A 27,155-nucleotide genomic window follows, 5' to 3' on the forward strand; every position below is an offset into this window, starting at 1 on the left:
GGCTGCCCTGCGGCGGCGGCCGGCGGCTGGCGTGGTGTCGGCGCCGCTCCTTGGCGGCGGGGCGGCGTGGTGGTGCTGGGTGGCCGTCGTCGCGACCCCGGCCCAGATCTGGGCCCGGCGGGCCTCATCTGGGTCCTACCGGGCCGGCTCTCCGGCGTGGCTTCGTCGTCGTCTGTGTGGTGAGGAGGAGGAGCGGCTTGGATGAGGGGCGGCGATGCCGATGGCATGCCGGCTGCAGCGCGATGGCGGGAGCTGTCCGGGAATGGAGTTCCCGGCCGGGCCTGTGGGCACACGGGCCTGGTAAGCTCCTTCTTGTGTGTCCGGTCGGCTACCGTTGTTGACGGTGGAGGTTGTGCCCTCCCGCGTGCCGACGGTGCCGCGGCCCCTAGTCCCGGCTCCTATCCCTTGTCGTGCAGACCTCACCTCGTGGTGCCGTGGTGAGACGGCGTGGAGGCTTCTTGACCATGGTGGCGCAAGTTGGTGGTCGGTTTGGTGGCAGGCTCTGGAGCACCCGAGGTGAAGGTTGGGATCGGGGGAAACCCCTGTCGGCCTGTCCGACACCGACGCGGCGACGCCGGTGGGTGTCGCCGGACCTTCCTGGAGGGCGTCAGGGGCGACCCTTCCCCTCACCTCGTCGGGTACCGGGGGAAACCCTTGGCAGCAGCGTCGTCTTCGTCGCGGTCCCTCTTGAGGTGCTGATTGGTACCGGTGCTTCGGAGCCTTGGAGCTTGGTGGGAGACCCTCGGTGAGCGCAGTGGTTGTGAAGCTTCTTCGTTTCCGTCGATCCGCCGTTGTCGGCATTCTTTTCTTTTGTTGTTTCTCTTTCGTTTCTTTTGGGTGTGATTGTGCTGCTTCCGCCCCAGCACCTATCCTTGGATGTATCGGTTGGTTGCTTTGGAATACAAAGCGGGGGGAAACCCTTTTTCGTCAAGACTGAGTTATGTGGCGAATCTTATCTGCATCTTCATGAAAGACTAAGTTTCAATATGATTTTTGCAGAGCTATTTGGAGTCCTAGATGACCATAAAAAGCTGTCACAACCCATAATTCCTCGCATGTAAAACTAACCATACTGCACATACAGCAGTTACCAGTTCATGGAGTTCTGAACTTTATGGCTGCTCAATGTTATATGATTAACGAGATATGCACACAAGCTACAAATGGTTCAGACCAAAAAGTTCAGTATGTAACCCAGATTAGAATCCAAAGTCCAAAAAACAGATTCAGTCCCAGCTTCCTCTACTGCAATGTAAATATTGCAGTGATTGGAGTTGCATATAGACACAGTTTCTTTCACTGAAAAAACCACCATATTGACTGTAATCGCTGATAAGTTAGTGCAGTATGCAACTCCTTGTAATCGGTAACCACAAAGCATTCAACAGGATGCAAAGGAAAAGAACATGGAGACCTAAGCGGCAGATGTGGTTACCTTCTCTTCCATGGACATTGGTTAGGACGAGATTGGTCTGACTGAACCAGGTTTGGCTTGTTGGTTTTCTCTGACAACGGCGACTCCAAGCATTCATCTCCTGACCAAGTGTATCCATCGAGCTCTGGCGTTGGCGAGCGGAGCTCTGGCGTTGGCGAGCGGAGCTTGGCATCGTCGTTCTCACAATTCACCTCGCCGTCGGCCTCATAGATGGGGGAAGTTGGATCTGGTATGGTGGGAGAGGACTGAAATTGATCCTCGGTGTCGATGCCGCCCCCGCAATGGTTTCCGCCCTCCGTCCAATCTGTCTCTCCCACATACTCTTGTTCTTCTTGCTGGGTCCAACAGAGATTTGGATCTTGGGAAGGGATGGAGGAGAAGCTGTCCGCCGGAGGGCATGCGAGATGAATCGTTGAGGAACAAAGATTTGAATGGATTGACAATGGGTTTGAGCATACCTTAGAAGTAGTTGGGTGAACGATCCAGGCGCGAGGACCATCCGTGGCGGCGGCGTATCCATCGCCGGACGGGAGATCTTTTGCGGAATTCTCTCCGAAATCTCGGAGCTCTAGTCAGGAACTGGGAGCTGTTCAAATTTTGAATGGTTTGCTCCTCCCACAGGGTGGGGTCGTTTCCACAGCACAGGTATGGGCCGCCGCTCGTATCTGAATATGTATGGTAGGAATGGTCTCTGTATTCCTGGCGTATTTGTTTAGGAAAAGATGTGAGGTGGGGTCGGAGAGAATTGCCACATGGGCTGCGGGTCCACACAAGCATGGATCCACACGCGCTCGCGAGCGGTTGGGATAGCCGCTGTGAACGGAACGCGGAAGTAAAAGGCTTTATCGATAAAATAGTTGGCAAAACAAAACTACTTCTCTTCCTGAAGCACCAAACATATTTTTTCCAATCAAGACACTCGTTAGAGAAGTACTACTATATCAAGTTGCTATTTATGCGACTAAATTACCAATATGAAATGAAGACTTTGTTTGCCGATCGAGCCTACTAAGTAAAACTAACTTACATCCTGATATATCTTACTGTTTGCACTAAACTACCAATATGAACTGACGACTTTGATTTGCCGAGCCTATTCGTCTTCTCCAACAGTTCAACTAAAACCAAAGGAGATGTTGCTTTGAGCTCAGCATACTCTTGGCTCGCTATCACATCATCCAGTTCCGTTGCATCCAAGGAGGCAATGAACTGAATGCAAGCATCATTCAACCTGTTGCAGCGATGCTGATCAGCCAAGGCTAGCGAGGTCATCACGGTCTTTGCATGAATGTTCTTACAGAGGATGCTTTCACATATGACCTTGAGCCTCTCCATGGCATACCGATCCGCCGCGACAAACAAATGCATAACAATCTCTTTGTAGTCATCACGGCCAGGATCAACCATGGCGGGCAGCGAATCGGTGTAGATAAAATGGAGCAGGGCCTCGAACACGGCCGGCTGCATGTCGATGACGGTGATACGACCCGTGTCTTTTTCTCCTCTCATGGCGCCATACAGCTCTCCGCTTTGAAGACCGGCGACCGCATCGCGAGCACGAGCTTGTGGGCGTGGAAGGCCTCCCCTTGGACCTCGAGAACCACGTCGGCGCCCTCTTTCCCCTGCAGCAGCTTCCCGAGATGCGCCGCGATGTCGGACGGCGGCACCTCGGCGTCGGCGACGTCATCGACGAACGGCCTCGCGTCCTTGAGAATGCTGATGACGCACTCGATGGTGAGGCGGTCGTCGCGAAGGTAAGGCGACGCCTCTAGCTCGCCCCTCTCCATGAACCGGTAGAAGCCGGTGGAGAAACTCTTGCCGCCGGTATCGAACTCGTGCGTCTTCGCCATCGTGTGCGGCGGCGAGCGCCCGGTGACGTCCACCAGGCTGAGCCGAAAGGATGCCCTCACCTTGGCGTCCCCGTTCTTGCTCCGTAGCAGGAGGAGCACCGCCGCGTAGTCTTTGAGAAGCTCTCGGCGGAACTGGATCTGCCAGTCGTGGCCTCCGACGGCGAACTCGGCCGACGACACGCTCCCGCGTTCTCCCAGCCGCTCCCGGAACAGGCTGTAGCCTGAGATCTCGAACACGTGAGTGCCCTCGTGGGATCCCCGCGCCGTCTTCAAGTCCACGCGCGAGCGCTGCGCCTTGCTCGCGGCGCCGGCGCGGCGGGTGGACGACGTGCTGCTCCCCATGATCGCTTGTCGTGCTCACGGGTTGGGTGTTGGGTTTGTTCCGGGGGGTGGAGGGCCTTTTTGTAGGAAGGCGACGGAGCCGCCGGCCGGGTTGGACTCCGATCACATCCTTCCTGAAACTTGCATCTTTCCATTTTTGGTGCGCGGATCAGATCAGAAATCGCAAAGTCCTCGGCCGTGTCCTGAATTCCTGATGAACATCGTTCGTTTTGGCAAGTCTACCTGGCTAGCTGTCTTTTTTTTCATGATAAAATATGACTCATTTATATCATAAAAATCAAAGTATAAGTCAAGTAAAAGTGAATATGGTAAAACTGAAAAGATAACATAATATCTTTGAGTTTGACATCAATGTCCGTCATCTGCCTCCGGCACCACCATAGAAGTCACCAAAGGAAAAAATAACGGATCCCCTTCTCACCTGAGCTTCACGCGGCTCCGTCGCTGATATGCAGTTTTATGGACCTCCAAGGTGCCTCACCAAAAATGAAGTCATCGTCGTTGAACGAATAAGACCGGAACAACGCTCCGGACGCGTCATCGAACTCCAGATCTGACACTCCACCACGAATGTGATGTCAAAGGAGGAAACCATATCTGCCATCCATCAAACACGAACCCAGCACACGTTTCGTCTTTCAGATGTTGTCGATGCAGATAACTCCTGGACTACCTACCAAGCTCCGCGTCGGCGTTGGAGCAAACGTCGTCGCAACGGCGGAGCCCGAGGACACAGGTCCACCACAAGAATGACGCAGCTGCCACACCATCCTCACTTGAAGACTGATTTTCAAATCTATCCCCATCCATAGAACCGATTGTCTCGTTGGGGACAGATCTAAAGTTTCTTTATTCAGAGCCGCCATCGCTGTCGCCGAAACAAAGACGATGAGCAACCGAAAAACCTAAGCTATTAAGGCATAATCTAAAGCTACATGATCCAGACGAGTAGCTCCGGCTACTCCCCTCACCACCGACGACCGAGGTCGCCGACGCAGGGGAGCCGCCGGAACAACGAAGCGGAGGGACCCTCCTGGCCGCGGCTTAGGGTTTCTAGTCGCCTACCCAAGAGAACAGAACAGAACGATAGCTGCTCCAAGAAGAGACTCAAAGTACTACCTGGCTCGCTGCTGACCACCAAGTTTGGCAAGATTGTTCATTTTCACTTTTCACTGAAGATACGGGTCGCAACTCGGCTGAGTAGGCCTTTATCTCAAGAAAGTGCATGTGTTGAATCCTTCGGATACATAAAAAAAAGGCGGTTATGCGGCTTGCGGTTTTACACTAGATACTAGTACTCCCTTCGTAAACTAATATAAAAATATTTAGAATATTAAAGTAGTGATCTAAACGTTTTTATATTAGTTTAAAGAGAAAGTATTGAACATGACGTGGTCCTTGCGGTTCTAGACTAGATACGGTTAAGGGCTGTGATGTTTACGCTATTAGATTACGCGGCAGTGCACAAATCCATCTCCCTGCTGTAACTATGGACCTCTGAATCAGGTGCCAGAAACAAGCATGGATATGTCTTGCCACATTTAAATTCAGGTTCAGGTGTCCATGCTTTGTATGTCTTGTAACTGCACAGTTTCCTAATTCTCCAGTTGTGGACACAAGTTCTCCTAGTATGGTCCCCGGAATTTCATCTACCAAGGCGCTACCGTATGATCTGATCGGCAAGGGCTGGCAGTACTGTATATATGTGGCAACAAGCATGGATTCTGCCAAGGTGACAAGGTAAAGCGATTTCAGTGCTTCGACTCTGTTTTACATGCTCCTAAACAAATTCCATCTATGGTTCTACTGTTTCCATGTGTGGCAGCAAATACAGAGTCTCATTTTTTTTTCCAAGCAACTGATTAGTGTGACATATTACTTGCATGTTCTGTTTCAGTTTACCCCATTTGACAATCAACAGTGTGAATTAGAGCTTCTTTGTTAAGAAGGGCATGACAGTCTTTTGTACATTTATGGAAACTCATATTGTATGGCATCGTATGTACGTACATTCTGTATACCCATTCAATCTTCTATTTATAGTACATTTTTTATTAATAACCAGTACATTATTTCTTTATTCCTTATTTTTTTGGTAAAAGCAAGTTTAAGAATTGAGAAGGAAATGTTGTTATTCAAAAAAATGTCTGAAAAATGATCGTTGTGAATTTTGAATTGGTTGCCGTGTATTTGAAAAATATCCATCAAGTGTTCAAAAATTTAATCATGTATTCAAAATTTGTGCACCGTGTATTTGAAAAGGTTTTGTCACATATTTTTAAAAATGTTCGACATATAATTTAAGTAATATCCATATGTACAAAAAGTGAAAAATAAAATAAAATGAGAAGAACAATTAAAAAACCTGAAATAAAAAAAAACGAGCACAAAACATAAGTACCTTGCCTAATGAAAGTAATACAAAGAAACCAAACCGTCAAAAATCAGCCTGGATACCCAGAAAATGGGCCTACTCACATGATGCACGCTTGGGCGTATGGCACTTCCCATCGTTATGAGCATCAACTAACTTTTCTTTTACCCGCAAAAAAACTAAGTTTTCTTTTATCCAAAAATATAAAATAAGTTTGTTTGTGCTATGCGTCACTTAGCAATAGCCTAGAATTGCCCGTGTTGCACTCATTGTGGCTCATTAAGATAAATGCATTTTTCTGGAATTTTGTTAAACTAGACAATAACTAAGAGCCTATTTGGGACTGCCCCACCATCAAAATCAACTTCCCTCCAACAAAACCACTTTGGAGTAATTCCTCCCAGGAGTTCCAACTCCACCAAAGAGCATTTTATCTTGTTTGGTCTTCCTGTTAGCTCCAATTTAAGAATGGAAAATTTTGATGGGAAAAGTCTATTTAATTGGGTGACATGGGAAGAAACAAAGGGATATCCACTGATAATTCTCTCTCAACACCATGAGGACTCTATGAACTAGAGTTCTTTTCGAACCCCTGAAGAGCTTCACAAAAAATAGGCAGTTGTACCCCACATTTCAGTTTTTTTTTTTGCGTAGTGGAACATCGTGAAGCCGCCCTTTTTGGGTCTGTTTTTTAAAACGAAACTGAATTTTACGAAGCGGAGCAATCTCAAACAGGTTCTAACTAGGGATGCCCCTCGGTGGACTTATCAGAGGATGGGGTGCTTGGATGGTGTGCCGCGTGGTGGCTTGGCATGGAGCGCACAAAGTGAGGCAAGTGAAGTGCTTCAATGTTTTTTTTTTGTTTTCTGGTTTCTTACTGCATGTTTTTTCTCATGTACTTTAATACGTCGAAGTATAATGCATGGGTTGTGCTACCTGTGGACGACATGTGCTTCGTGTGGGAATCATGGATGTGTGAGTTGTAAAGGTATGCTGCATGGTGAAGTTGTACTTCACACTCCAATGGGTTTGTTGCACGCTTCGCACCAAAGCACATGTGTGTTTTGGCGACGTAACACACTTTTGTCGGAGTTTCAAGTACACCTATAATATTGCCGGGAGCAAAAGTTTATTATTTTTCGGAGTACATATTGCGTTTGAAAAAAATATCATTGAAACCATCAAGACAGGTCTCTTTATAGAAAAAAAATTCAAAATGGGGTCTAGTTTCAAAAAGTTCAACGAAAGTAATACAACCGTGAAAAAGGTTTGTAATTTGAGCGCTCGATTCACAATTTTTTTTTTTTGGAATTTAGATCTCACGAAACAAAGCGACACAACATCTTCCCATCTTCTTTGTGGCATGAAAGAACACCAAAACTCTCTGGTGGCGACAAGGGGCGCTTGCCACCAGGGTGGTTTGACAGTAACCTTTGAGAGAGTATCATTTATCCCCTTAACTAGTGATTTTGGTTAAAATAATATATTAGAATTAATTTAATAAATAAATATCCATGTACTTCTAAAAAAATTCATTTTTAAGTTGTGTTCACAAATTTTCAAAAATAATTCATGTAATTTTTTTGTGTACTTTAAAAAATGTTCATGCATTCCAAAATATATTCATGCAACTAAAAAGATCTATCTTAATAATATGATGACAGCTTTCAAAAAATATTCATGTAACTTTTAAAAGTGTTAACATATTTATTGAAATGTTCGTATAACTAAAAAAAGTATTTACCTTTTTAAAAATGTCATTTACTTTTACAAAGTGTTCATGTGTTTAAATTATTTATTTATTTTTTAACATTTATATTTATTATAAAAAGGAAAATGATAATAATCATCATAACAATAAATAGAAAAATGAAAAATAAACATAAAAAAGAGAAGGCAATGCAAATGGGTGTCGGCCATGTAGGGCATAGGTGGGTGATTTGGCAATGTACATGGTAATTCTCTAGAATGAATTTACCCAATTCAAAATTCTGAAGTGGGGCGTACCGAAGCAAGACCTATTTCTGTTTCCTTAAGTGAGGGTCTACTTCGTTCTCACATTGGCATCCTTTTGGCGTTGGTTATCCTGAAACTCAAAAGTGCACGTCCCTGATCCCTCAGATTATCCTGAAACTCAAAGTCCAAGGCTCCCAAGTGCATATAATAGAAGCTGTTATAAAATGTGGATTCCTGAGATACTAGTACTGAACATGACATGGTCCTTGCTGTTTATGCTAACGATGGACCTCTGAATCAAGCGCCACAAATTAGCCAGTCCTGCCACATTTACATTCAGGTTCAGGTTTCCATGCTTGGTAATATGTCTTGTAACTGTACAGTTTCCTAATTCTCAAGTTCCCTCCATGGACACAAGGGGGCTGCAACTATTAATAGCACCGGAGTATGGTCCCTTCCCTTGGACGAAATGTACCCGGTGGACGACGGTGGAAATTTCATCTATGAAACTACTGCATAGATGGATTCAGTGAAGGTGACAATGCAATGTGATTTCAGAACTGCAACTCTGTTTTGCATGCAGGTGGCATTTGGTTTCCTAACAAATTTGTACTTCAGAGTTTTAACAGTGCTCATGCTACACCAGATAGAGATGCAGCAGAAAATGCAGCGTTGCATATTTTGATTTGGACGACGAAACCATGCAATTCCCAAGTAGGAGTAATTAGCAGAATATGCTGCCAGGAGAAACTTGATTCAACCATAGTGCACAGATGACAGAAATATAGAAAGCAAGAGCATTACTTGACTTCATCATCCATTCAAGCTAGTAGACCTCAAATACCTGATTAATTTCATCATTCATGCAAGAGCAAATTGGACAGTACTACGAGAGAAACTGATACAAGAGCATAGGGTTCTAGATTCCAGAAGCAACATTTAACTGAAACTAAGACTCGAACCGAACTTTGAATTCCCAGTTAATCCAGCTATCGCATGTCACCTAGTTATGTTTCCAACGCTTCAGTGGGGGCGCAGCTTCTCCTTGGGCCTGATGTCATTGCTGTGGCCGCACTTCTTCTTGCGGCAGTTGGCAGACCTGAGGGGCAGGCGTGCATAGCACCTGTAATGCAAAATCATGGACAAGTTAGGATATAATCTTGTGAACGACTAGTACTTATTGTGATAAGGCAAATAGAGTAAGGCACCAACTAATACTAATACTTGTTGAAAGTATGCTAATAGGCTACTAGTTCCCTGGATCCAAACCACACTGAGATATGATCTACATACGCATCCATGCATCCCCATCGAACGGCTCACAAAAGAAACATGGCATTTCACAAACTTCTATCATGCATAGACATCCAGATACAAATATCAAACATGTACACAATTGCATACTGATGAATCGTGAAAGAAATAGTCCATCTACACCTCAACAACAGTATGCATCCATCCCCATTGAACAGACCACAATATCAAACATGGCATTTCACAAGCTTTAATAGACATCCAGATACAAACATGCATGTAAACAACAACAGTATATTGATGTATATATAGTGAAAGAAATCGTCCAAGTAGTACTTGATTAAAAGTATGCTAACTAATAAGCTAGTTCCCTGGGTCCAAACCACAGAGATATGATCTACATATGCATCCATCCCCATCGAACAGGCCACAAAAGAAACACCGCATTTCACAAAGTTCTATCATGCATAGACATCCAGATACAAACATGTAAACAACTGCATATCTATGAATCGTGAAAGAAATGGTCCATCGATCTAGTACTTGATGAGAGTATGCTAATGAGCTAGTAGTTCCCTGGATCCAAACCACATGGAGATATGATCTACATATGCATCCATCCCCATCAAACAGAGTACAAGAGAAACATCACAATTCACAAGCTTTTAACATGCATAGACACATCCACATAAATACAAACAGAGCATGCATGCAACAGAAGCATATATCGATCTGTACTTGATAAGAGGTATGACAATAAGCTAGTTTAACCTCCTTTATTTAAAAAAGAAGAAGACAATAAGCTAGTTCATGGATCCAAATTGACCACACAGACATACGGTGATCCCCCCATTGAACAGACCACAATGGAAACATCTCAATTCACAAGCTTGTATCATTCATAGTGATCCAGACATGCATGTAACAGCGGCAAATCCATGTATAGTGAAAGAAATGGTCCAAGGAATAGAACATACTTGCGGCACACAAGCCTGTGCTGCCTGTACTTGAGCGCGAGCATGCGCAGGTTAGGCTCCATCCTGGTGGGGTAGAACCCGCCCTTGCCACCGCCGACGAGGCGCAGCGCGAGGTGGATCGTGGACTCCTTGTGGATGCTGTAGTCGGTCAGGGTGCGACCATCGTCGAGCTGCTTCCCCGCGAAGATGAGGCGCTGCTGGTCCGGCTGGATACCTGCGATTATATTGAAGCCAACACAGCGTCCGCAGTTAGTTTAGCACCACAAACTGTAAAATCGAGCAAGAAACAGAGGATCCGCTCAGATCCGGGCAGATGGCGTAGAAAAGGTGGCTAATTTGTCCTACCGCGAGGTCAATTGCAAGGCAATCCAACATCAGATTACGGAACCCGCCGGACAAGCTAGCGGAGAAGCCATGATATTTTATTTTCTAACCCAAGAAAAGGTAGTCACGGAGGTCGATCTGCTCTGAACCGGGGCAAGACCATCGATCGAACAAAGGAGCAACACAACCGACGGCGGCGAAGGCGACCGGAGGCCGTCATGTGCGGAAGGCGCAGGGCGCGCGCGTACCTTCCTTGTCGTGGATCTTGGCCTTGACGCTGTCGACGGCCGCGCAGCTCTCGACCTCGAGCGTCACGGTCTCCCCGGTCGGCGTCTTCACGAAGATCTGCATCATCTCGCCGCCGGCTGCTCGCTCCTCCTCTGCTCTCCTCTCGCCGGGCGGTGGTGGTGGAAGTGGAGTGGCGCCGCGGACGCAGGGCTCTTTTATAGAGCGGAGTGGAGGAGGAGACGACGCAGCCGCTACGTAATCTATGGAAGCCCTAGCGAGCGAGTGAGGCCCCGTCGCCGCGAAGCCCGGGGCTCGGTCGGAGGAACAGGGCTGCGCGGCCACTCTCTACAGTTTTGGCCCATTAAAGGCCCAAACCAAATGTCTGATTCATCTGGGAAAAGATCTGCCCCAAATGTCTGATTCATCTGGGAAAAATTCTGAAAAATATGATCTCACAATGTCTTGAAAGCAAACTCGTCCAACTCTTGTGGAAATTATTTTGCATTTATGAATTCCAAACATGGCTCCTATATTCGCAGCATCCGTTTGAGCATTTCTTGGCCGATTAATATCCGGTAATACCAACTCAAAAATAAATAAATTGGTGACTAGTATGAACAGTCAAACCTTGCGAAGTGTCAATCTGAACCTCTCGACACAATATAAGTATATTACTGGTGCTATTTATCATATTAAAATGTGTTTGCGACACTATCTAAGATTTAAGTATTTTTGTCACAATTTACCAGATTTAATAACAAATTCCCCCTTTTTAAATGATAAGTAGTTTATTTTTTTGAGCAAAAGAGAGGCCATCCTCTCCTATTTTAATTACCGGAACCATAGGTTTTCGAAAGTACAACTCACACCACACACACTCTAAGCTAGACGAAAGCGAAATATATCACTAGGTTCCATTACACACACACCAGGGCTCAACAGCTAGACTACAAATTCAAACGGGAGATAGAAATAGCAAACTGCTTTGTTCTCAGGGTCAAGAACTTTGCCTCTGGATCCTTTATTTGTAAAACAGACCAATCATTGATCTAATTACACATCAGTTTCACAAACATCATAGGATCACATAATTTCTATATGTCAAAGATTATAGCGTTTCTACATTTCCAGACGCAATCCAGGCCCAAACTCGACACTAGTAGAAAACATGACTTTGGTCCAGGCCTGGCTAGCCCATTAGTCCCGGTTCAGTCACGAACCGGGACCCATGAAGGCATACATCCCGGTTCGTGAGCTGAGGGGCCGGCCGGGCCTCGTGGGGCATTGGTCTCGGTTCATCTGTCCCCTTTGGTCCCGGCTCAGTCACGAACCGGGACCCATGGGGGCATACGTCCCGGTTTGTGAGCCCAGGGGGCCGGCCGGGCCTCGTGGGGCATGGGTCCCGGTTCATCTGTCCCCTTTGGTCCCTGTTCCAGACATGAACTGGGACCAATGGGCCTCGCTCCTGGCCCACATCCATTGGTCCCAGTTCGTGGCTGGAACCGGGACCAAAGGGGGGCCTTTAGTCTCGGTTCCCCCCTTTAGTCTCGGTTTCAGCCACGAATCGGGACCAATGAGGTGCCTATATATACCCCCTCGCCCGCGAGTAAAGCACTCCACTGCTCTGTTTTTTTCTGGCCGGCCAGGGGAGGGCTTTGTGGTGCTCTAGCTCACCTCCTATGCACATGAGGTGTTCGATGAAATGCCCGAGCCACACTACTTAAGCTTTCTCCTCTCCAAACTCGACCTCCAAGCTCCATTTTCCTCAAGATTTGTCTAGGTTTAGCGGTCCATCACGCCCCGTCCCCGTCTTCACCGCCGTCGATCGCCCGCGCCGATCTCGTCGCCGGCACCACCGTGGTGAGCCTCTTGTTGTATCTTCTTTCTAAAAGAAAAAAATTATTACCTGTATGATTTAGATCAATTGTTACCTTGGTTGCGGTTATGATTGCACTTTCTTACTTTTATTATTGTTTGTTATTATATAGTACGATGGTTTTGGTATTCGCCTCCGTCGGCCCTCGTCCTGTATATGATTCAGATGTGGTATATATTATCTTTTATAACTATTTGGTTCATTTATTGTTTATAACAATTATGCCGACCAACGTGACATCGATTTTTTTTATCTAGGAGGTATGTGAACCGGAAATTCCAACCGACCCTATTGTCGAGAGGTTAAATTTAGTTGAAGAAGAAAACAATTACTTGAAGGAAAAAAATAAAAAGGAGGAGAAGATGATATTGGAGTTTCATGTTGCGGATGTCGTCGATGATCACACGATCAAGATGGATGCAATGCGCTTGAAGATTAGAAAGATTAGAAAATATGCCATTCATACCGAGGCTTGGTATCATTATGCCGTTGGATCAATTGTTACCTTGGTTACGATTATGATCGCATTTGTTGTTGTATTGATTTTTTTTACATAGTTTCAATGTATGGTTTAATTAGATGCTCTGGAGAGCTATATGTTGTTCAATGAGAACTATGTATGTACTTTGGTTTTAATATGATGATGAACTTCTATTAATTTGGTCACCTATCTATTCATGATGTTCTGTAATGGTTTTGACACACTTAATTATATATAATGCACGCAGATGAACCGGCAATGGATGTATGGTGACAGACGCACCTCCGGGTACATTAAGGGCGTGCATAATTTTCTCGAAGTGGCTGAGGCAAACAAGCAGAATGGTTTTATGTGTTGTCCATACCCTATATGTGGGAATACGAAGTCTTACTCTGACCGGAAAATCCTTCACAGCCACTTGCTTTATAAGGGTTTCATGCCACACTATAATGTTTGAACCAAGCACGGAGAAATAGGGGTTATGATGGAAGACATCGAAGAAGAAGAGGATGATGACAACTATGTGCCCCCTAAATACGGTGATGTTGCAACGGGGGAAGCTGAAGATCAAGTGGAACCAGACGATGTGCCCGATGATGATCTCCGTCGGGTCATTGTTGATGCAAAGAGACGGTGCGAAAGTGAAAAGGAGAAGCTGAAGTTCGATCGCATGTTAGAGGATCAAAAAAAGGGTTGTACCGCAATTGCGAAGATGGCAACACAAAGCTCGGTACCATACTGGAATTGTTGCAGTGGAAGGCAGAGAATGGTGTGCCTGACAAAGGATTTGAGAAGCTACTGAAAATATTGAAGAAGAAGCTTCCAAAGGATAATGAAATACCCGACAGTACGTATGTAGCAAATAAGGTCGTATGCCCTCTAGGATTGGAGGTGCAGAAGATACATGCATGCCCTGATGACTGCATCCTATACCGCGGTGTGTACGAGGATTTGAACGCATGCCTGGTATGCGGTGCATTGCGGTATAAGATCAGACGAGATGACCCTGGTGATGTTGACGGCGAGCCCCCCAGGAAGAGGGTTCCTGCCAAGGTGATGTGGTATGCTCCTATAATACCATGGTTGAAACGTCTGTTCAGAAACAAAGAGCATGCCAAGTTGATGCGATGGCATAGAGAGGACTGTAAGAAAAACGGGAAGTTTAGAGCACCCGCTGACGGGTCGCAGTGGAGAAAAATTGAGAGAAAGTACTGGGAGGAGTTTGTATGTGACACAAGGAACGTATGGTTTGGTTTAAGCGCGGATGGCATTAATCCTTTTGGGGAGCAGAGCAGCAATCACAGCACCTGGCCCGTGACTCTATGTATCTATAACCTTCCTCCTTGGATGTGCATGAAGCGGAAGTTCATTATGATGCCAGTTCTCATCCAAGGCCCTAAGCAACCCGGCAACGACATTGATGTGTATCTAAGGCCATTAGTTGAAGAACTTTTACAACTATGGAATGGAAACAGAGTATGTGTGTGGGATGAGCACAGACAGTAGGAATTTCACCTGCATGCATTGCTGTTTGTAACCATCAATGATTGGCCTGCTCTCAGTAACCTTTCAGGACTGATACGTCTCCATCGTATTTACTTTTCCAAACACTTTTGACCTTGTTTTGGACTCTAACTTGCATGATTTGAATGGAACTAACCTGGACTGACGCTGTTTTCAGCAGAATTGCCATGGTGTTATTTTTGTGCAGAAATAAAAGCTATCGGAATGACCTGAAACTTCACGGAGTATATTTTTGGAATTTATAAAAATACTGGTGAAAGAATCAACACTAGGGGGCCCACACCCTATCCACGAGGGTGGGGGCGCGCCCACCCTCCTGGGGTGCGCCCCCTATCTCGTGGGCCCCCTAAGACTCCACCGGCCTCAACTCCAACTCTATATATTCACATTTTGGGAGAAAAAATTAGAGAGAAGGATTCATCGCGTTTTACAATACAGAGCCACCACCAAGCCCTAATCTCTCTTGGGAGGGCTGATCTGGAGTCCATTCGGGGCTCCGAAGAGGGGAATCCGTCGCCATCGTCATCATCAACCTTCCTCCATCACTGATTTCATGATGCTCACTGCCGTGCGTGAGTAATTCCATCGTAGGCTTGTTGGATGGTGATGGGTTGGATGAGATTTATCATGTAATCGAGTTAGTTTTGTTAGGGTTTGATCCCCAGTATCCATTATGTTCTGAGATTGATGTTTCTATGACTTTGCTATGCTTAATGCTTGTCACTAGGGCCCGAGTGCCATGATTTCAGATCTGAACCTATTATGTTTTCATAAATATATGTGAGTTCTTGATCCTATCTTGCAAGTCAATAGTCACCTACTATGTGTTATGATCCAGTTGTTGGGTAACGTAGTAATTTCAAAAAAATTCCTACGCACACGCAAGATCATGGTGATGCATACCAACGAGAGGGGAGAGTGTGATCTACGTACCCTTGTAGACCGACAGCGGAAGCGTTAGCACAACGCGGTTGATGTAGTCGTACGTCTTCACGGCCCGACTGATCAAGCACCGAAACTACGGCACCTCCGAGTTCTAGCACACGTTCAGCTCGATGACGATCCCCGGACTCCTATCCAGCAAAGTGTCGGGGAAGAGTTCCGTCAGCACGACGGCGTGGTGACGATCTTGATGTTCTACCGTCGCAGGGCTTCGCCTAAGCACCGCTACAATATTATCGAGGATTATGGTGGAAGGGGGCACCACACACGACTAAGAATATGATCACGTGGATCAACTTGTGTGTCTATGGGGTGCCCCCTGCACCCGTATATAAAGGAGTGGAGGAGGGGAGGGCCGGCCCTCTCTATGGCGCGCCCTAGGGGAGTCCTACTCCCACCGGGAGTAGGATTCCCCCTTTCCTAGTCCAACTAGGAGTCCTTCCATGTAGTAGGAGTAGGAGTCAAGGCAAGGGAAAAGAGAAGAGAAGGAAGGAGGGGGCGCAACCCTTCCCCCTAGTCCAATTCGGACTAGGCCTTGGGGGGCGCCCAACCTCTCCTATCTCTTTCTCCTAAAGCCCAATAAGGCCCATATACTCCCCGGCGAATTCCCGTAACTCTCCGGTACTCCGAAAAATACCCGAATCACTCGGATCCTTTCCGATGTCCGAATATAGTCGTCCAATATATCAATTTTTACGTCTCAATCATTTCGAGACTCCTCGTCATGTCCCCAATCTCATCCGGGACTCCGAACTCCTTCGGTACATCAAAACTCATAAACTCGTAATATAACTGTCATCGAAACCTTAAGCGTGCGGACCCTACGGGTTCGAGAACAATGTAGACATGACCGAGACACTTCTCCGGTCAATAACCAATAGCGGAGCCTGGATGCTCATATTGGCTCCTACATATTCTACGAAGATCTTTATCGGTCAGACTGCATAACAACATAAGTTGTTCCCTTTGTCATCGGTATGTTACTTGCCCGAGATTCGATCGTCGGTATCTCAATACCTAGTTCAATCTCGTTACCGGCAAGTCTCTTTACTCGTTTCATAATACATCATCTCGCAACTAACTCATTAGTTGCAATGCTTGCAAGGCTTATGTGATGTGCATTACCGAGAGGGCCTAGAGATACCTCTCCGACAATCGGAGTGACAAATCCTAATCTCGAAATACGCCAACCCAACATTTACCTTTGGAGACACCTGTAGAGCTCCTTTATAATCACCCAGTTATGTTGTGACGTTTGGTAGCACACAAAGTGTTTCTCCAGCAAACGGGAGTTGCATAATCTCATAGTCATAGGAACATGTATAAGTCATGAAGAAAGCAATAGCAACATACTAAACGATCGTGTGCTAAGCTAATGGAATGGGTCATGTCAATCACATCATTCTTCTAATGATGTGATCCCGTTAATCAAATAACAACTCTTTTGTTCATTGTTAGGAAACATAACCATCTTCGATTAACGAGCTAGTCAAGTAGAGGCATACTAGTGACACTCTGTTTGTCTATGTATTCACACATGTATTATGTTTCCGGTTAATACAATTCTAGCATGAATAATAAACATTTATCATGATATAAGGAAATAAATAATAACTTTATTATTGCCTCTAGGGCATATTTCCTTCAGTCTCCCACTTGCACTAGAGTTAATAATCTAGTTCACATCGCCATGTGATTCAACACTAATAGTTCACATCACCATGTGATTAACACCCATAGTTCACATTGTCATGTGACCTATACCCAAAGGGTTTACTAGAGTCAGTAATCTAGTTCACATTGTTTATGTGATTAACACCCAAAGAGTACTAAGGTGTGATCATGTTTTGCTTGTGAGATAATTTTAGTCAATGGGTCTGTCACATACAGATCCGTAAGTATTTTGCGAATTCTATGTCTACAATGCTCTGCACGGAGCTACTCTAGATAATTGCTCCCACTTTCAATATGTATCTAGATCGAGACTTAGAGTCATCCAGATCTATGTCAAAACTTGCATCGACGTAACTTTTTACGACGAACCTTTTTGTCACCTCCATAATTGAGAAATATTTCCTTATTCCACTAAGGATAATTTTGACCACTGTCCAGTGATCTACTCTTAGATCACTATTGTACTCCCTTGCTTAACACAGTGTAGGGTATACAATAGATCTGGTACACAGCATGGCATACTTTATAGAACCTATGGCTGAGGCGTAGGGAATGACTTTCATTCTCTTTCTATCTTCTGTCGTGGTCGGGCTTTGAGTCTTACTCAATTTCACACCTTGTAACACAGCCAAGAACTCTTTCTTTGACCGTTCCAATTTTTGAACTACTTCAAAATATTGTCAAGGTATGTACTCATTGAAAAAAAACTTATCAAGCGTCTTGATCTATCTCTATAGATCTTGATGCTTAATATGTAAGCAGCTTCACCGAGGTCTTTCTTTGAAAAACTTCTTTCAAAACACTCCTTTATGCTTTGCAGAATAATTCTACATTATTTCCGATCAACAATATGTCATTCACATATACTTATCAGAAATGTTGTAGTGCTCCCACTCACTTTCTTGTAAATACAGGCTTCACCGCAAGTCTGTATAAAGCTATATGCTTTGATCATCTCATCAAAGCGTATATTCCAACTCTGAGATGCTTGCACCAGTCCATAGGTGGATCGCTGGAGCTTGCACATTTTGTTAACACCTTTAGGATCGACAAAACCTTCTAGTTGCATCGTATACAACTCTTCTTTAATAAATCCATTAAGGAATTCAGTTTTGTTTATCCATTTGCCATATTTCATAAAATGCGGCAATTGCTAACATGATTCGGACAGACTTAAGCATAGATACGAGTGAGAATCTCTCATCGTAGTCAACACCTTGAACTTGTCGAAAACCTTTTGCGACAATTCTAGCTTTGTAGATAATAACACTACTATCAGCGTCCGTCTTCCTCTTGAAGATCCATTTATTTTTATGGCTTGCCGATCATCGGGCAAATCCATCAAAGTCCATACTTTGTTCTCATACATGGATCATATCTCAGATTTCATGGCCTCAAACCATTTCGCGGAATCTGGGCTCATCATCGCTTCCTCATAGTTCGCAAGTTCGTCATGGTCTAGTAACATGACTTCCAGAACAGGATTACCGTACCACTCTGGTGCGGATCTTACTCTGGTTTACCTACGAGATTCGGTAGTAACTTGATCTGAAGTTACATGATCATCATCATTAGCTTCCTCACTAATTGGTGTAGTAGTCACAAGAACAAATTTCTGTGATGAACTACTTTCCAATAAGGGAGAAGGTACAATTACCTTATCAAGTTTTCTACTTTCCTCCCACTCACTTCTTTCGAGAGAAACTCCTTCTCTAGAAAGTTTCCGAATTTAGCAACAAAAGTCTTGCCTTCGGATTTGTGATAGAAGGTGTATCCAATAGTTTCCTTTGGATATCCTATGAAGACACATTTCTCCGATTTGGGTTTGAGCTTATCAGGTTGAAACTTTTTTCACATAAGCATTGCAACCTCAAACTTTAAGAAACGACAGCTTAGGTTTCTTGCCAAACCATGGTTCATACGGTGTCGTCTCAACGGATTTAGATGGTGCCCTATTTAACGTGAATGCAGCTGTCTCTAATGCATAACCCCAAAACGATAGTGGTAGATCGGTAAGAGACATCATAGATCGCACCATATCTAATAAAGTACGGTTATGACGTTCAGACACACCATTACATTGTGGTGTTCCAGGTGGCGTGAGTAGTGAAACTATTTCACATTGTTTTTAACTGAAGGCCAAACTCGTAACTCAAATACTCTTCTCTACGATCAGATCGTAGAAACTTTATTTTCTTGTTATGATGATTTTTCACTTCACTCTGAAATTCTTTGAACTTTTCAAATGTTTCAGACTTATGTTTCATCAAGTAGATATACTCATATCTGCTCAAATCATCTGTGAAGATCAGAAAATAATGATACATGTAGCGAGCCTCAATATTCATCGGACCACATACATCAGTATGTATGATTTCCAACAAATCTGTTGCTCGCTCCATTGTTCCGAAGAACGGAGTCTTAGTCATCTTGCCCATGAGGCATGGTTCGCAAGCATCAACTGATTCATAATCAAGTGATTCCAAAAGCCCATCAGCATGGAGTTTCTTCATGCGCTTTTCACCAATATGACCTAAACGGCAGTGCCACAAATAAGTTGCACTATCATTATTAACTTTGCATCTTTTGGTTTCAATGTTATGATTATGTGTATCACTACGATCGAGATCCAACGAACTATTTTCATTGGGTGTGTAACCATATAAGGTTTTATTCATGTAAACAGAACAACAATTTATTCTCTTACTTAAATGAATAGGCGTATTACAATAAACATGATCAAATCATATTCATGCTCAACGCAAATACCAAATAATACTTATTTAGGTTCAACACTAATCCCGAAATTATAGGGAGTGTGCGATGATGATCATATCAATCTTGGAACCACTTCCAACACACATCGTCACTTCACCCTTAACTAGTCTCTGTTTATTCTGCAACTCCCGTTTCGAGTTACTAATCTTAGCAACTGAACTAGTATCAAATACTGAGGGGTTGCTATAAACACTAGTAAAGTACAGATCAATAAGATGTATATCAAATATACTTATGTTCACTTTGCCATCCTTCTTATCCGCCAATCACTTGGGGTAGTTCCGCTTCTAGTGACCAGTCCCTTTGCAGTAGAAGCACTTAGTCTCAGGCTTAGGACCAGACTTGGGCTTCTTCACTTGAGCAGCAACTTGCTTGCCGTTCTTCTTGAAGTTCCCCTTCTTCCCTTTGCCCTTTTCTTGAAACTAGTGGTCTTGTTAACCATCAACACTTGATGTTTTTCTTGATTTCTACCTTCGTCGACTTCAGCATCACGAAGAGCTTGGGAATTACTTTTGTCATCCCTTGCATATTATAGTTCATCACGAAGTTCTACTAACTTGGTGATGGTGACTAGAGAATTCTGTCAATCACTATTTTATCTGGAAGATTAACTCCCACTTGATTCAAGTGATTGTAGTACCCAGACAATCTGAGCACATGCTCACTAGTTGAGTGATTCTCCTCCATCTTTTAGCTATAGAACTTGTTGGAGACTTTGCTTGAAATATTAACTTCAATCCTGGAACATCTCATATGGTCCATGATGTTCAAAACGTCTTTGAAATCCCGATTCTAAGCTGTTAAGCATGGTGCACTAAACTATCAAGTAGCCATCATATTGAGCTAGCCAAACGTTCATAACGTCTGCATCTGCTCATGCAATAGGCCCGTCACCTAGCGGTGCATCAAGGACATAATTCTTCTGTGCAGCAATGAGGATAAACCTCAGATCACGGATCCAATCCACATCATTGCTACTAACATCTTTCAACACAATTTTCTCTAGGAACATATCAAAATAAACATATGAAAGCAACAACGCGAGCTATTGATCCACAACATAGATATGCTAATACTACCAGGACTAAGTTCATGATAAATTAAAGTTTAATTAATCATATTACTTAAGAACTCCCACTTAGATAGACATCCCTCTAATCCTCTAAGTGATTACGTGATCCAAATCAACTAAACCATGTCCGATCATCACGTGAGATGGAGTAGTTTCATTGGTGAACATCACTATGTTGATCATATCTACTATATGATTCACGCTCGACCTTTCGATCTCCGTGTTCCGAGGCCATATCTGTATATGCTTGGCTCGTCAAGTATAACCTGAGTATTCCACGTGTGCAACTGTTTTGCACCCGTTGTATTTGAACGTAGAGCCTATCACACCCGATCATCACGTGGTGTCTCAGCACGAAGAACTTTCGCAACGGTGCATACTCAGGGAGAACACTTCTTGATAATTAGTGAGAGATCATCTTAAAATGCTACCGTCAATCAAAGCAAGATAAGATGCATAAAAGATAAACATCACATGCAATCAATATAAGTGATATGATATGGCCATCATCATCTTGTGCTTGTGATCTCCATCTTCGAAGCACCGTCATGATCACCATCGTCACCGGCGCGACACCTTGATCATCATCGTAGCACCGTTTTCGTCTCGCCAATCTTATGCTTCCACGACTATCGCTACCGCTTAGTGATAAAGTAAAGCATTACAACGCAATTGCATTGCATACAATAAAGCGACAACCATATGGCTCCTGCCAGTTGCCGATAACTTGGTTACAAAACATGATAATCTCATACAATAAAATTTAGCATCATGTCTTGACCATATCACATCACAACATGCCCTGCAAAAACAAGTTAGACGCCCTCTACTTTGTTGTTGCAAGTTTTACGTGGCTGCTACGGGCTTAAGCAAGAACCAATCTTACCTACACATTAAGACCACAACGATAGTTTGTCAAGTTGGTGCTGTTCTAACCTTCGCAAGGACCGGGCGTAGCCACACTCGGTTCAACTAAAGTTGGAGAAACTGTCACCCGCTAGCCACCTTTGTGCAAAGCACGTCGGGAGAACCAGTCTCGCGTAAGCGTACGCATAATGTCGGTCCGGGCCGCTTCGTCCAACAATACCGCCGAACCAAAGTATGACATGCTGGTAAGCAGTATGACTTATATCGCCCACAACTCACTTGTGTTCTACTCGTGCATATAACATCAACACACAAAACCTAGGCTCGGATGCCACTGTTGGGTAACGTAGTAATTTCAAAAAAATTCCTACGCATACGCAAGATCATGGTGATGCATAGCAACGAGAGGGGAGAGTGTGATCTACGTACCCTTGTAGACCGACAGCGGAAGCGTTAGCACAACGCGGTTGATGTAGTCGTACGTCTTCACGGCCCGACCGATCAAGCACCGAAACTACGGCACCTCCGAGTTCTAGCACACGTTCAGCTCGATGACGATCCCCGGACTCCTATCCAGCAAAGTGTCGAGGAAGAGTTCCGTCAGCATGACGGCGTGGTGACGATCTTGATGTTCTATCATCGCAGGGCTTCGCCTAAGCACCGCTACAATATTATCGAGGATTATGGTGGAAGGGGGCACCGCACACGGCTAAGAATATGATCACGTGGATCAACTTGTGTGTCTATGGGGTGCCCCCTGCACCTGTATATAAAGGAGTGGAGGAGGGGAGGGCCGGCCCTCTCTATGGCGCGCCCTAGGGGAGTCCTACTCCCACCGGGAGTAGGATTCCCCCTTTCCTAGTCCAACTAGGAGTCCTTCCATGTAGTAGGAGTAGGAGTCAAGGCAAGGGAAAAGAGAAGAGAAGGAAGGAGGGGGCGCAGCCCTTCCCCCTAGTCCAATTCGGACTAGGCCTTGGGGGGGGGGGGCTCCCAACCTCTCCTATCTCTTTCTCCTAAAGCCCAATAAGGCCCATATACTCCCCGGCGAATTCCCGTAACTCTCCGGTACTCCGAAAAATACTCGAATCACTCGGATCCTTTTGGATGTCCGAATATAGTCGTCCAATATATCGATTTTTACGTCTCGATCATTTCGAGACTCCTTGTCATGTCCCCGATCTCATCCGGGACTCCGAACTCCTTCGGTACATCAAAACTCATAAACTCATAATATAACTGTCATCGAAACCTTAAGCGTGCAGACCCTACGGGTTCGAGAACAATGTAGACATGACCGAGACACTTCTCCAGTCAATTACCAATAGCGGAACCTGGATGCTCGTATTGGCTCCTACATATTCTACGAACATCTTTATCGGTCAGACCGCACAACAACATACGTTGTTCCCTTTGTCATCGGTATGTTACTTGCCCGAGATTCGATCGTCGGTATCTCAATACCTAGTTCAATCTCGTTACCGGCAAGTCTCTTTACTCGTTTCGTAATACATCATCTCATAACTAACTCATTAGTTGCAATGCTTGCAAGGCTTATGTGATGTGCATTACCGAGAGGGCCCAGAGATACCTCTTCGACAATCGGAGTGACAAATCCTAATCTCGAAATACGCCAACCCAACATTTACCTCTGGAGACACCTGTAGAGCTCCTTTATAATCACCCAGTTACGTTGTGACGTTTGGTAGCACACAAAGTGTTCCTCCGGCAAACGGGAATTGCATAATCTCATAGTCATAGGAACATGTATAAGTCATGAAGAAAGCGATAGCAACATACTAAACGATCCTGTGCTAAGCTAATGGAATGGGTCATGTCAATCACATCATTCTTCTAATGATGTGATCCCGTTAATCAAATAACAACTCTTTTGTTCATTGTTAGGAAACATAACCATCTTCGATTAATGAGCTAGTCAAGTAGAGGCATACTATTGACACTCTGTTTGTCTATGTATTCACACATGTATTATGTTTCTGGTTAATACAATTTAGCATGAATAATAAACATTTATCATGATATAAGGAAATAAATAATAACTTTATTATTGCCTCTAGGGCATATTTCCTTCACCAGTAACCCTGAAGTGACAATAATCGGGACCACTCCCGGTGATGACCGTAGTTTGAGGAGTTCATGTATTCACTAAGTTAATGCTTTGGTCCGGTACTCTATTAAAAGGAGGCCTTTATATCCCTTAGTTTCCAATAGGACCCCGCTGCCATGCAAGTTTACATTGATGAACTGGAGCTAGTTATGTGTCATCTTATGTTATAATTATTGCATGATGAATCGCATCCGACATAATTATCCATCACTGATCCAATACCTATGAGCTTTTCACATATTGATGTTTGCTTAGTTACTTTACCGTTGCCACTGTTACAATTACTACCAAACTGCTACTGTTACTTTTGCCACCGTCACTGTTACTTTCATATTACTTTGCTATTAAATACTTTGCTGCAGATATTAAGTTTTCCAGGCGTGGTTGAATTGACAACTCAACTGCTAATACTTGAGAATATTCTTTGGCTCCTCTTCTGTCGAATCAATAAATTTGGGTTGAATACTCTACCCTCGAAAATTGTTGCGATCCCCTATACTTGTGGGTTATCAAGACTATTTTCTGGCGCCGTTGCCGGGGAGCATAGCTCTATTCTTCGAGTAACTTGGGGATTTATATCTGTTGATCACTATGAGGAACTTGAAAGATGAAAGAACCAAGATTTTTCCCTCAACTACGAGGGGAGGTAAGGAACTGCCATCTAGCTCTGCACTTGATCCACCTTTTGTTTTGAGTAAACTTGTGACACCTACTCCTGCTATTGATTCTGATATGTCGCGTGTTATTGATGATGTCACTTCTGCTATGCATGATGCTTATGATGAAACTACTTCTATGCTTGATAATACTGTGCCATTAGGTGAATTTCTTGATGAACAACTTGCTAGGGTTAGAAGAGAATGAAATTATTGAAACTGATAATATTGATGAAAGTGATGATGAAGATTCTCCCCCTAGATATGAATTGCCTGATGTACCTGAGGGTTATGTTATGGATGAAGAAACTGCTAAAGACCTTTTTGCTTGCAAAGATAGATATGATCTTAAGAAACTGCTAGCTAAGCTGAAAGAAAAGTCTTTGAATGCTAGAATGAAATATGACCCTACTTTTGCTACTTCACCTATCTGTATTTCTGATAAGGATTATGATTTCTCTGTCGATCCTGAGTTGATTACTTTGGTTGAATCTGATCCTTTTTATGGCTATGAATCTGAAACTATTGTGGCACATCTTACTAAATTGAATGATATAGCCACCCTATTTACTCATGAGGAAAAAATTTGCTACTACTATATCCTTAAGTTATTTCCGTAGTGTGCGTAGTCCCTAGGAAAAAATATGTTAAAATATGGTTTAATTCTCTTGCTCCTGGTTGTGTGCGTAGTCCCCAGGATATGATTTATTACTTCTCTGGTAAATATTTCCCGCTCATAAGAAACAAGCTGCCTTAAGGGAAATATATAATTTCGTGCAAATTGAAGAAGAGAGTCTCCCACAAGCTTGGGGGAGGCTTCTCCGATTACTGAATGCTTTGCCTGATCATCCTCTCAAGAAAAATGAAATACTTGATATCTTTTATAATGGACTAACCGATGCTTCCAGAGATCACCTGGATAGTTGTGCTGGTTGTGTTTTCAGGGAAAGAACTATTGATCAAGCTGAATTGCTATTGATGATATGTTGAGTAATGATAATGGTTGGACACTTCCTGAACCAACTCCTAAGCCAACTCCGAAGAAAAGGGGTATTCTATTTCTCGGTCTTGAAGATATGCAAGAGGCAAAGAAATCTATGAAAGAAAAGGGTATTAAAGCTGAAGATGTTCAGAATTTACCACCTATTGAAGAGATACATGGTCTTGATAACCTGACACATGCCAGAAAGACGGACCAGGAGGCCGAGCAGTCTGTGGTGTCGCCGCCGTCCTCCTCGTCCGCGGTGACGGAGAGAGACGACCCGTCTGGAGCTCAAGTATAGGTGACCACATCTCTTTCCTTTCTCATCTTTCGTATGTCTCTTTTTCGGTAACTATTAACGACATATGATGCATGGTCGCTGACTGTATTGTAGATGTAATAACATGATTTGTTAGGTTCAATCATCATGCAATCTTCACCAACAGGCATGTGCCCTGCTAAGAGCAATCTGTAGGATATAATCTAGCTGGGGTTTGCTACAATCATCTGCTTTAATTTATAGGTACAAGTACTTCAAATTCCTCAAATGGTTGGCTGGTCGTTCCAAAACATTCTCGCCACTAGGATGTATAACCCAACTGCAGGAATCACCTTTTATTTACATAGTGTTTCTGGGTGTGGTCGTGCGTGGATATATATATTTTGTTGCATAACACTTTTGTCTACAATCGCTACTTGCATGGTTCTTTTGACGCTCACCTATTGCATGGCTTGGTTGGTGTTGTTCGTCGTGATAGCAAAGGCAAGCTGATTGTTCAATAAGATACTACTCCCTCCGTCCCATAATGTAATTGTCGGGACCCCGATTCTAAGTCACACTGATCTAGCATGTAACACCTCATATCACTTTGCGGCCTCACGCACGGTATTCCCACGGATGTCGCCTTACCATGGCCGGGACCGTTTGCGCCTTTTGGCTCACGTATATGATAGTATCGCTAGCATCCATACGACAGAGAACCCGGGCCGACATGGCTAGTCGTGAACCCAAAGTGGCACTAACCTATGGGGACATGCATACATGATTCACATCGAGCATGTCAGTCAGCAGCGTGTGAATCCGGGTTGTAGCACTGGGCTAACAGGACTCCGGGGAACCCGAGCTGTAGCAGGCTAGGCAGGACTCCAGATGTCACCGTGTGACATTTCCCCGAGGGGACAGACACAGGAACAAAGCGAAACACGTGCCGGCCAGTCAAGTGTGCTGAGCAGTAGTGCTGGGCTAGTAGGACTCCGGTGAACCAGACTGTAGCAGACTACTATGGCTCAAGGAAGCACTAGACTACATTTCGCCATAAGAGAGGCTGCCAAAGATAAACAGCTAGATTGTCGGACCCCACACATAGCAATACACGTCACACGTACGCATAACATGCAAGTATGTGCTGTACAACATGGCATCACACCATAACGCAAA

At 44.3% G+C, this 27,155-nt stretch overlaps 2 protein-coding genes and 1 pseudogene across 2 annotated transcripts in view; all 3 read right to left on the reverse strand.

The window, feature by feature from the left end:
• LOC119356463 (protein FAR1-RELATED SEQUENCE 5-like) overlaps positions 1-2,097 on the reverse strand; it is a 5,733-nt gene extending 3,636 nt beyond the window's left edge. The window contains exons 1-2 of the mRNA XM_037623418.1: positions 1,894-2,097; positions 1,436-1,816 (exon numbers count right to left, since the gene is read on the reverse strand). Of these exons, the coding sequence (XP_037479315.1) occupies positions 1,436-1,816; positions 1,894-1,955 (443 nt within the window). The 5' untranslated portion in view covers positions 1,956-2,097. The remainder of the gene's footprint in view (positions 1-1,435; positions 1,817-1,893) is intronic.
• A 361-nt stretch (positions 2,098-2,458) lies between these two features.
• On the reverse strand, positions 2,459-3,627 carry LOC119358157 (annotated as a pseudogene).
• A 5,109-nt stretch (positions 3,628-8,736) lies between these two features.
• The window catches only part of LOC119358158 (ubiquitin-60S ribosomal protein L40-1-like), a 116,539-nt gene continuing 98,120 nt past the window's right edge, over positions 8,737-27,155 (reverse strand). Inside the window, exons 2-4 of the mRNA XM_037624837.1 lie at positions 10,761-11,085; positions 10,189-10,402; positions 8,737-9,080 (exon numbers count right to left, since the gene is read on the reverse strand). Coding sequence (XP_037480734.1) covers positions 8,981-9,080; positions 10,189-10,402; positions 10,761-11,085 — 639 coding nt within the window. The 3' untranslated portion in view covers positions 8,737-8,980. The remainder of the gene's footprint in view (positions 9,081-10,188; positions 10,403-10,760; positions 11,086-27,155) is intronic.

Source organism: Triticum dicoccoides, chromosome 2A, assembly GCF_002162155.2.
Source record: "Triticum dicoccoides isolate Atlit2015 ecotype Zavitan chromosome 2A, WEW_v2.0, whole genome shotgun sequence".
Lineage (NCBI taxonomy): Eukaryota > Viridiplantae > Streptophyta > Magnoliopsida > Poales > Poaceae > Triticum > Triticum dicoccoides.